Below are 12,509 nucleotides of genomic sequence, written 5' to 3' on the forward strand. Positions count from 1 at the left end.
TTACAGGCAGATTCTTTTCCAACTGAGCTATCAGGGAAGACCTTCTCTGTGCATTTTTCTAAATTCAATTTAAAGTAGTGATTCAATATACAAATACTTTACCTAATAAGAAGACCAAAGTGAATATTTGAGGAGTACGGGAAACAATGAGTCAACACTTTCATGACCACACATTCTGGATTGAGATAGTTATTTAGCCCATCATTTCACCTGTATTTGGACTACCCCAACATCTCTCTGCTATGTCTATGCTCATTTCATATGCACTGCTAATTTATTTTGTAACATATCACTTTGCATAGAGCCAGGAAATTTTTCTTAGTGAGAACTCTCATAATGTCTAACTGGCATCATTTTATCCTGATTCTCCATTTTCCTCTGGCTTTATTTTTTCATCTGGACCATCGCATATATTTTCCCAGTGTTCTTCTCACAGCTGCCTTTACTTCCTTGTTCCTCAGGCTGTAGATGAGAGGATTCACCATGGGAGTGACCACACCGTACTGCACAGAGAAGATCAACTCCAGAGGGGATCCTGAAGTTGGCATGAGATAGCGGAGAAACCCAGAGCCAAAGAAGAAGCTCACTGCAGTGAGGTGGGACGAGCAGGTAGAGAAGGTCTTGCTTCGGCCTGAGGTGGAGCTGATGCTCAGAATAGTGGAGACAATATGAGCATAGGAAAAGACTATTGGGAGGAGGGTCCCAAATCCATGCATCAGGCTGGAACACAGCAGGACTATGAGGTTGATGGAGACATCAGAGCAGGACAGAGGGAAGAGAGAGGGTACCTCACAGCTGTGGTGGCTAATGGTATGGTTCTCACAGAAGTCCAGGTTGGCAGCTAGAAGGGTGTTAATAAATGCGTTCAAAGAGGCCAAACCCCATGAGCCCCATACAAGCTGTACACACAACTGTTTCTTCATCATTTGTCCATAGAGTAGAGGGTGGCAGATAGCGGCATAGCGGTCATAGGCCATTGCTGAGAGCAGAAAGCACTCAGTTCCAGCAGTAATAAGCACAAAGAAGCCTTGAGCCAGGCAGCCCCTTAGTGAGATGGTTTTTGTCTCAGACAGGAGGTCCTTCAGTATCTTGGGCACAGTGACTGAAGATAAACAAAGATCTAGGAGAGAGAGATGACTCAGAAAGAAGAACATGGGCATGTGAAGGTGAGAATCAGCCCTGATCACCAGTAGCATCATCAGGTTCCCCATTAGTGTCAGGAGGTAAATCTCTAGGAACAACACAAAGAGCAGAGCCTGGATGTGTGGGTCAGTAGACAGCCCGAGGAGGAGGAATTGAGTGACGATGGTGTGGTTCCCCAAAGTCATTTGCACAGGTTATTCCCTAGAAATAATATAAAAAGACGTGACAGCAAAGTTCTGATATCGCCCAATGATTTTCTCAAAGCATTTATTCTCTTCTTGTATCACTATTATTCAGTAAACATTTTTGCTCCCTGTTAGACCTAGGCATCTGGAGCATAAAGATCATCAAGGGGTAGTTTCAGCTCTTAAAATGATCCCACTCCATGGAACAATATGGATTTAACACCAATAAATATTGGGTTGATAAGAAAGTTCATTTGGATTTTCTCATAAGTTGGTATGAAAAAACCTAATAATTTTTGGCCAATCCAATAATAACACAGTATTATTTATGTAATGGATAATACAATTGCGATTTTGAGAGGGTTCAGTAGTGACATTATATTGAGAATATTTGAGCAAAATTTTAAAGAAAGTATCTGATTGAGCCTGAAAAACATTTACCAGAGACATGTGGTTTGCATGAACTGAGGCTCAAGACTGAAAAAAATCAAGCCATGTTTGGTAAAAACATGAGTAGGTCTGAAACACTAATGCCTAGGGCTTGAGTGGGCAATGTTGATCTGTGGCTAACCATGTGGGCTTGTCCTTTGGACTAGGTTCAAATCTCAGCTCTACCACTGATTAGGTGTGTGACTTTGTATAAGATACATAAAACTCTTTGCCTCATTTGCCTCACGTGTAAAATGCAGTTAATAACAGCATTGTGGACAGTGGTTTTCTGGAAGGAAGTTCTGTAGAGAATTTTGAATAAACTCTGAGTTACTAATGGGTAAGAAACCAGTTTGGGCCCAACTTTTTAAAGATACATATTAGATAGCCAGACTTGCCTATTTGTCTGAAATCTTTGTTATGGTAATATTTTTAATATTTCCAAACAAGAAAGAAATACAACATGTGTTCCAGTAGCAGATGTCTGAAAAATCAAAATAAATATTAGAAGCATGGGAAAAAATAGCAGTACTGTGGAGCGTTTGGGGTAAATATTAACTTATTATTATTTTTTAATTTGGCTGCACTGCATCTTAGTTGAGGGATGCAGGATCTTTTTTTTAGCTGCAGCATGAGAACACTTAGCTGTGGTGTGTGGGATCTAGCTCCCTGACCAGGGACTAAACCTGGGCTCCCTGTGTTGGGAACATGTATTCTTAACCACTGGACCACAGAGAAGTCCCTAAATATTAACTTATATATAAAACTCTTCAAAAGAAGCTGTTCCTATAAGAAACTATTCAATGACAGTAAGAAACTATAACACATTATTGTTTATTATAGTTAGACATATTTATTAAAATATATAATTGGAATATTATTTAGCCTTAGAAAAGAAGGGGACCCTGCAGTTTTGCAAAATGAAAGAATGGAGAGGACATTATGATACATGGAATATACCAGACACAGAATGAAAAATACTGCATGATCTAATTTGTCTGTGGAATCTAAAAATGTGAAATCATTGAGTCAGAGAGAAGAAGGAGCATTACTAGGGACAGGAAGGTGGGGAAATGGGGATATATTGGTGCCCATAAAGCGTACAGACTGAATTATGTAGGATGAGTAAGTCTTGCAACCTATTGGACAATAGTTAATAATACTGCTCTGTATACTGAAAAAGAAAAAGATGAAGAGACTGGCTCCATCTCCATGGATTGATGTTCTTCTCTTCCTGGATAAGTGAAGAATTGAGCCAGAAAGGGGAGTAGAAACAGATGGCAGGGCACAGAAAGTGAAGTAGGAGTGGAGTGACAACAGAGGAGAGGCCTGAATCCCAAGAAGGGTGTTTTTAAAAAGTGTGAGTATCTGGTGCATTAGAAGGACACTCAGAAGGTCTGTGGGCTTGAACAGGTATACCTCTCAGACAGAGAATTAAATCCACACCCAGCAGAATAAACATTCTTACTCAAATCTCTTTTTCTCCTCTAAGAGTGGAGAATGTACAGCTTAGAAGTGGGAGAAGGAAAAGATGTCTGGGAGACAGACAAAGCCATTTTTCTTTGTTTCAAGTGCTGGAGTGGGGCAAAGGAGTAAAAACCTTGAGGAGCAAAGGACTTAAAAACCCTCTTGCCCACTGCAGATCCCCCCAAAAGCCCAGATCAAGCCTGCGCAGGTGCAGTGTGGATTGAGTTTGAGATTAAAATATCGGCTTGCACAGACTTTTAATAATTGCAAATAACTGGGAAGTTGTGAAATAATTCTGAGGCATCATTAAGGGATGGAAAACTAATATTGGATAAAGCAAGGGGGAAAACAGATATTGAAAAAATAATTAACTATTAAGACCTGCTTGATGATCTAGTCATATATATACGACTCCCACCCACTCCATCCATACACACACCATATTTTAAAAACATTTGTTGACTACTTTTTAATTTTATAACATTCTGCATCTTTTAGTTTTAGCCATATACATATATTATTTTGTCAGTTAAAGTAAAGTGTGTGTTTCTTGGAAAAATCATTATTATTATTTCTTGAGATTGAATCTAGTGTCTAGGCAAAAGTCAAATACATTCTCATATTTTGTCCGTGCATGCTAAGTTGCCTCAGTCATGTCCAACTCTTTGTGACCTTATGGACTGTAGCCGGCTAGGCTCCTCTGTTCATGGGATTCTCCAGGGAATGCTAGAGTGGATTGCCATTTCCTTCTTCAGGGGAATCTTCTTGACCCAGGAATCAAACCCATGTCTCTTACGTCTCCTTCATTGGCAGGTGGGTTCCTTACCACTAGTACCACCTGGGAAGCCCAGTATGTCGTGAGGTGCTATCAAAGATCAAAGTTAGTGATGCTAATGCTGATCTTCTGTCCCTTTTCTGTTCCCTTATGAAGAGGGATGTGAGAAAATCACATTGAAATCACTCACAGTAGCTGCCCTCGTCCGTTCATGACCTTAATTGTAAGATAAATTGGAGGTTTATAATTTCTTGAGTTAATCCTGTCTTTACTTTATAATTATTGTGTGTACCTTCACAGAAAGGAGGGCAGCTAGTGCCACTAATAGCTGCCAAACTGCAGGGATGTCAAGTGGGAGAGAAAGTGTTGGGACTCAGTGTAGCCCCTCGGACCACCCAGAAAAGCATTACTGGGATGTATATGTATCCTAGAATAGGCTAGATCTCTAGAAAAGTAAGCAAGAGGAATGAAACCTTTCAAGTTTCATGGCAGCAATAAAGGAATGGGTATCCTGGCTGGAGCAGCCAGGATAGAGGACTTGACTACACTTTCCATACCTTGTTCCCAGACAGCACAGGAAGCAAGTGTGGCAATTCATACCTCAGGACAGTTAGAGTTTAACTCAGAGTTCTTACATTCTGTTGGAGACACCCACTGCTGCTGCTCTCTGTTCTTGAGGAAGACATTTCCATCTACTAATTTTTCTCTGCTCATGTTCAGAGACCTGTTTAAAATAAAAATAGAACATTCAGTCCTTCCTAGTCCTCTTTTGTACAGATGTTTAGATGAACTTTTTGACTTTCATACTGGGACATTGGTCCTCCATCTCCAAATTCCTAATTTCTCTTCTCTCAACTCTGTTTCTTATCAGTCTTCAGCTGTGGATTACAATGCTGTATTTCCTAGAATACTGAACATTTATTCATGATTCTCAGCTTTGACTTTACACCCTAAAATCTGACCATGGTCACCCATAGCACTTACTTTGGTAGTAGTCAGTTTCCTGGTCCTATCCATTTCTCAGTAAGTCCAGAGTTCAACCAGTGAGAAGTTCTGATTCCTTAGTAGCCTTTTAGCCATAATCCCAGACTCAAAATGCTTCCCATATTTGAAACACACATTACCCATATTTCTTGTCAATAAGAAAATCTGCTCTCCAACTTGATTCTGGGGTTTTTATTTAGATTCATCTACTAGGAGGAAAGATGGACTGAAGAATGTGGTTTCTAAGTCCCATATCATGGTAGAGCTTACAAAATCCTGTTGATGATGAAATGTTTTACTCAATTTCACTTGTAAAGTTAAATAGCTGTAGAGCAGTTCCTTTTTCAAGGCGTCTCAAATATGCTTAAGTTTTCCCTGTTTCTAATATCATATCTCAGTCATACATAGTATTGCTTTGGTTTAAGCAGTCTGCAGAGCAGCTATGTTTAGCCTGTTGATTTGAGTCCATGCTCCTGGTAGGTCATGAATATTAAGGGCATTGGTTTTTATATTATAAAGTTACAACTTGAAGTTGGACTACGTTGTCAAGAACTTTAGCAATGTTGACTTTTTTGAGGAAGTAGGGATCTCATCTTTGTGTGACCTTTGGAATATCTGGGTAATGTAATGACCTTTAATCATGAATTCTAAACTCTTCTGAATCTAGTGGGAGTTGAAAGTAGGCAGACTGGCCAAGTGGGTATTTGCCTGGCTCCCCAAGCAGGAAAAAAAAGTTTTCAATTTGTACTCTAAAGGACGTCTCATCTCTGTGGGATTTCTCAAGTGAAATTGTGTCCAGTTAAATTTGGTGTGTAAAAGTAATTTGTTATATTTGGCAAAACTAATACAATTATGCAAAGTTTAAAAATAAAATAAAATTTAAAAAAAGTAATTTGTTGATCAAAGAAGTGAAAAGAAAAAAGTAAGTTAAACATAGTATAATATTTGCCTAAAATATCTATTCAACTCTATTTGCTTTGATGGATCTGATTAGATTCCCACACAGGGCCCTTTTATTATTTGTGAGCTCCAAAATTTGGGTGTATTTTGGGAAGTATTTGTTTAAAAAGTTTATGATAGTCTTATGTAGGACAAAAACTGTTTTATAGATGAAAATGTCTACTTTTCTATTACAATGAGCTATAGGTTTTTAGTCAAACAAGACTGCTCTGGCATAATATTTTTCCTCACGATCACTTATCAGTTAAATGAGTAAGCAGTGGTAGTATAAGTGGTAAATGTTTGGAATAATGAAGTTCACATTTATAAATATTTTCTTTATATAGCATTGTAAAGTATTTTATTTTTAATTTATTCCCTTGTTTATAATATTTTTAAACTTTGTTTTTATTGGAGGATAATTACTTTACAATGTTGTGTTGCTTTCTACCATACAGCAACACGAATCAGCTTTAAGTGTACATTTATCCCCTCCTCTTGAGCCTCCTTCTCACCTGCCCTCCATTCCACCCATCTTGGTCATCACAGAGCACCGAGGTGAGCTTCCTGTGCTGTATAGCAGCTTCCCACTAGCTAGCTGTTTTACACATGGTAATGTACATAAGAATCAATGCTACCCTCTCAGTTCATCCCACTTTCTCCTTCCCCGCTGTGTCCACAAGCCTGTTCTCTATGTCTGAGTCTCTACTCCTGCTCTGCAAATAGGTTCCTCAGTACCATTTTTCTAGATTCCATATATATGCTCTAATATGCAATACTTGTTTTTCTCTTTCTGACTTACTTCACTCTGTATAACAAGCTGTAGGTTTATTCATCCTTCTTCAACGGTTTCAAATTTGTTCCTTTTTATGGCTGAGTCATATTCCATTGTATGTATGTATGTGTGTATGTATGTATGTATATATATGCATACAACCACCATATCTTTTTTATCCATTCATGTGTCGATGGACATCTAGGCTGCTCCCATGTCCTGGCTATTGTAAATAGTGCTGCACTGAACACCAGAATACATGTATCTTTTGAATTATGATTTTCTCAGGCTATATGCCCAGTAGTGGGATAGCTGGGTCATATGGTAGTTTTGTTCCTAGTTTTTAAATGAATCTCCATTCTGTTCTCCACAGTGGTTGTATCAGTTTGCATTCCCACCAGCTGTGTAAGAGTGTTCATTTTCTCCCCAGCCTCTCCAGCATTTATTGTTTGTAGATTTTTTAATGATGTCCATTCTGATGAATGTGAGGTGATACCTCATTGAGCTCTGATTTGCATTTCTCTAATAATTAGTGATGTTGAACATCTTTTCATGTTCTGTGATGTGTGTTTGTTGGCCATATGCATTTATTCATGTACCTAAGAATTTATACATGCATGTATGTGTATGTAAAAGAGTTCCATGAATATTTGATATGATTATTTGCCCATATAAGAATTGTTTGAATTAATTTTTAATTATATCTACACACACGTGTGTGTGTGTGTGTGTGTGTGTGAGTGTAGAGAACATGATTCAAAGTGTTATGATAGGGCTTCCCAGGTGACTCAGTGGTAAAGAATTGCCTGCCAGTGCAGCAGACAAGGGTTCAATCCCTGATCCAGGATGATCCCACATGCAATGGAGCAACTAAGGCTGTGCATCACAGATATTGAGTCTGTGCTCTAGAGCCTATGCTCCACAACGAGAAGCCACCAAAATGAGAAGCACGCACACTGAAACTAGAAAGTAGCCTCTGCTCGCCACAACTAGAGAAAAGTATATGCAGCCATGAAGGCCACCACAACCATAAATAAATTACTTTTTAAAAAGTGTTATGGTGGCTTTGGTATAATAAAATATGATGAATGACATCTATTATACTTTCTTGCCAGTTATTTCCTAAAATAAAAGATTAATTGGGATTCATTGAAATTAAAATTAAGAATTTCTATTCATTGAATGACAATTATGAAGGTCATTATTATGAAAGTGAAAGTAAAAATAAAAGTGAAAGTGAAAATAAACCAATAACTGAGAGAAGATAAATACAGTTTATATATGTGATAAGATATAGGTAGGGTATAAAAAAATATCCTTTAAATAAATAACAAAATGTCAAATAGTAAATTTATAATTAGACAAAGAGTTAAATTGTCCTTTCATAAAAGATTTCAAAATAGTAAGCAAATTAGTATGCATTTAACATTATTATGGGAATACAATTTAAACCAGTATGAGATAATTTTATACATATCATAATTGGTCATTTGCACACTTAAATTATTTATTCTTTTTATTTAATTATAATTGATTATACCATATTTACTTTGCCAAAAAAGGTCCGTATAATCAAAGCTATGGTTTTTCCAGTAGTCATGTATGGATGTGAGAGTTGGACCATAAACAAGGCTGAGCACTGAAGAAATGGTGCTTTTGAACTGTGATGTTGGAGAAGACTCTTGAGAGCCCCTTGGACTGCAGGGAGATCAAACCAGTCATTCCTAAAGGGAATCAATCCTGAATATTCATTGGAATGACTGATGCTGATACTGAAGCTCCAATACTTTGGCCACTTGATGCTATGAGCCAACTCATTTGAAAAGACCCTGATGCTGGGAAAGACTGAAGGCAGGAGGAGAAGGGGACGACAGAGGATGAGATAGTTGGATGGCATCATTGACTCAATGGACATGAGTTTGAGCAAACTCCAGGAGGTGGTAAAGAACAGGGAAGCCTGGCATGCTGCTGTCCACTGGGTTACTAAGAGTTGGACATGACTGAGCAACTGAACCCCAACATACCATATTGTATTAGTTTCATGTGTACAATACAGTGACCTGACATTTGTATACATTGTGAAATGGTCACAATAATAAGTCTAGTAGTCATCTGTCTCCATAAAAGTTAATAAAGTAACATTGACTGTATCTCCCATGCTGGGCATTACATATCCATGATATTTACTCTGTAACTGGAAGTTTGTACCTCTTTATTCCCTTCACCCATTTCAACCCTCTCAACCCCTTTCTCCTCTGGTAACCACCAATTTGTTCTCTGTATCTATGAGTGTGAGTTTTGTTTTATTTGTCTTGTTTTTTATTTTTTTATTGTTATTTTTTATAATTGGTTTTAATTAAATTTCACAGTCAAGCTATAGAATATAAAATGCATAGGGATGCAGTATTTGCTGGAGAGGTTAGACCATAGCAAAATGTGCCTTGTTGTTTTAATTTCCTCTCACCAATCTCTCATGTGTTTGGAATCCCAGATTTTTTTTTTAGTTTATCATCTCTAACTTGGATATTTTTGTTTGTTTCATTAAAAGCTTTTTAACTAGTTTTTCATGGGGATTTTAGCTTTTAGATGATGAAGTTTTATATAGTTTTTATCCCCCTTTACTTAACTCTTTTTATCTTTTTTAAATTTTATTATTATTATTATTTTTTACTTTACAATATTGTATTGGATTTGCCATACATCAACATCAACATGCATGTAAGTGAAGTCATGTGGAACTCTTGTGCAATGTTGGTGGAATGTGAATTGGTGTAACTATTACGGAAACCAGTATGGAGTTTCCCCAAAAATTAATAATAGAACTTCATCAGATCAGATCAGATCAGTCACTCAGTCGTGTCCTACTCTTTGTGACTCCATGAATCGCAGCACGCCAGGACTCCCTGTCCATCACCAACTCCCGGAGTTCACTGAGACTCATGTCCATCGAGTCAGTGATGCCATCCAGCCATCTTATCCTCTGTCATCCCCTTCTCCTCCTGCCCCCAATCCCTCCCAGCATCAGAGTCTTTTCCAATGAGTCAACTCTTCCCATGAGGTGGCCAAAGTACTGGAGTTTCAGCTTTAGCATCATTCCTTCCAAAGAAATCCCAGGGTTGATCTCCTTCAGAATGGACTGGTTGGATCTCCTTGAAGTCCAAGGGACTCTCAAGAGTCTTCTCCAACACCACAGTTCAAGAGCATCAATTCTTTGGCACTCAGCCTTCTTCACAGTCCGACTCTAAAATCCAACAATTCCACATCTGGGTATCTATCCCAAGAAAATGCAAACACTACTTTGAAAAGATATTTTCACCCCTATATTCATTGCAGCACTATGTACAAGAGCCAAGATGTGGAAACAATCTCAATGTCCATAAATAGTTGAATAGATAAAAATGTTGTATAGGGTTGTTTGAAGGATTGGATTCAGACTGCAGAGTGGGGAAATGCTGAGCTCACTTTCTCCCATGGACATGTCAAAACTACAACTACATGTAAAACAACCTGAGAACTATCTCTGAGAACAACGTGAAGACTAGCAGAACAGGTTTTATACAGATGAGGATCTGGGCTTCCCTGATGGCTCAGATGGGAAGAATCAATCTGCCTGCAATTCAGGAGACTCAGATTCAATCCCTGGGTCAAGGAGATCCCCTGGAGAAAGAGAATGGCTACGCACTCCAGTATTCTGGCCTGGAGAATCCCGTAGACAGAGGAGCCTTATGGGCTCAAAGGGGTCAAAAAGAGTCAGACACAACTGAGCGACTTTCACTTTCAAGGATATAATAGAAAGGCCACATCAGGATGTGTATGAGGGGCAGCTGCTGCTGCTGCTAAGTCGCTTCAGTTGTGTCCGACTCTGTGCAACCCCATAGACGGCAGCCCACCAGGCTCCCCCATCCATGGGATTTTCCAGGCAAGAGTACTGGAGTGGGTTGCCATTGCCTTCTCTGATGAGGGGCAGAGATGCAGTCTAATCAGAACCTACACCACCAGTGCAGTGACCCACAAGCAAGAGGGCTATCTTTGCTGTGGATGTCTTTCCTAAGGAGTGAGAGGTTCAAGTTTCATGTCAGGCTCCCTATCCTGGGGTACTTGAACTAGGAAAATGAGCCACCATAATGTCTGGCTTTGAAAATCAGCAGATCTTAGAGTAAGGTCAGGTGGTGCCAGTGATAAACAATTTGCCTGCAATGCAGGAGACCCGGGTTCAGTCCCTGGGTTGGGAAGATCCCTTGGAGAGGGGAATGGCTACCCACTGTAGTATTCTGCCTGGAGGATTCCATGGACAGAGGAGCCTGGTGGGGTCTATGGAGTATCAAACAGTCTGACAGGACTGAGCGACTAGCACACACACAGAGCTTAAAGAATCAGAGGTCTCGGAGAGTCTACTAGTGAAGTGTTCACACACAAACACTTGCTCCAAGTACCAGAGCAGAGGCTTCAAAAGAGCCTGGGTCATAATGAGATTCATTGGCTAAAATAAATATTGGCAGTGTACTAGCATAAACATGAAAAAATGCCTCAGTAGGTAAATCTGGATATACTATTGTGCATATTGTATGATTGTTACTGAATATAAAAAAATGCAAAACATTTTAAAAAGATTGATTTGAACTTTTCCTGCCATGCTGAATTGATAATAGAGTTCAGAGAGACAGAATGGCGTATACTTTAAAGAAAGTTGGCAACAATTGAGGACAGACCCTTGTTTTTGGTCTGCATTACAAGGTGTTAGTACTGATTTTCCATCATCAACCACCACATCATACACATTTCCAAATCTATGTAAAAACTCTTGGGAAGGAAGAGAAAAATGTACTTTCTGTGGGAAAGTACAATTTTATTTGGTCATACAATCCTTTCTCCCTTGAGTCATAGATAAATGAAAGTACAGTAGAATGAAGGGGCTTCCCCTGTGGCTCAGCAGTTAAGAATCTGCCTTCAATTCAGGAGCCACAGGGGATGCAGGTTTGATCCCTGGGTTAGGAAGATCCTCTGGAGGAGGGCATGGCAACTCACTCCAGTGTGCTTGGCTGGAGAATCCCATGGATGGAGGAGCCTGGAAGGCTACAGTCCATAGAACCCCAAAGAGTGGGACACAGCTGAAGCAACTTAGCATGCACACATACACAGTAGAATGAAAACTCTTCATAGACTTTTGAAAAAATTTTTTTTCATTAAAAATTGAAGCATGCTAGTATTAGAGGATCAAATTATTGTGTTTTAATTATAGTGAAAGTTAAATTAAATGCAACTTCATATAATTTAATGTATGCATTCTGATTCCACTGGCAAAAGAGTAATATCTCACTATACAGAAAGGAATATGTTGTAGTTGCTGTGATTGACAAGCTCCTAGACCAATAAGTATAATCAAATGTGAATAAAAAGCTTAGAGGCAACAAAGTTTCTAAAAATACACTTAAATATATCATGTCACAATATCTGCTTGCTGATAAGCACTTTTTAGAATATAGTCTTTAGGAGAAAATGCAGTTGGTTAATAATTTTGAGTAATTGGTTAATAATTTAAAAACTTATTTATGCAAAGGAGATATATATAACATGATAAAATATGTCTATATGAAATATGCATTATGCTTGCATAATAATATGTATTATTATTTCTATCATGATAGAAATTTGTTATTAGAAAAGAGGACATTTAATGTTTCCTGAGTAAATTGTTATTGATAAAGGTAGATAGCTAGTGAGATGCTGGGAAAGTTCTGCAGAAAGTAGAGAAAAGAACTGGATGAAAAGGAACTGGGTCCACGAAAGGAAGATAGAGACCATCTGTTTGGTT

At 38.5% G+C, this 12,509-nt stretch overlaps 1 protein-coding gene across 1 annotated transcript; it reads right to left on the reverse strand.

Moving 5' to 3' along the window:
- Positions 1–392: 392 nt before the first annotated feature.
- Positions 393–1,328, reverse strand: LOC104997870 (olfactory receptor 8S1-like). The gene has a single exon (XM_010852835.1). The coding sequence runs from the start codon at positions 1,326–1,328 to the stop codon at positions 393–395; it is 936 nt and encodes a 311-aa protein (XP_010851137.1).
- Between the last annotated feature and the right edge of the window lie 11,181 nt (positions 1,329–12,509).

Source organism: Bison bison, unplaced genomic scaffold, assembly GCF_000754665.1.
Source record: "Bison bison bison isolate TAMUID 2011002044 unplaced genomic scaffold, Bison_UMD1.0 scf7180017852573, whole genome shotgun sequence".
NCBI classification, from domain to species: domain Eukaryota; kingdom Metazoa; phylum Chordata; class Mammalia; order Artiodactyla; family Bovidae; genus Bison; species Bison bison.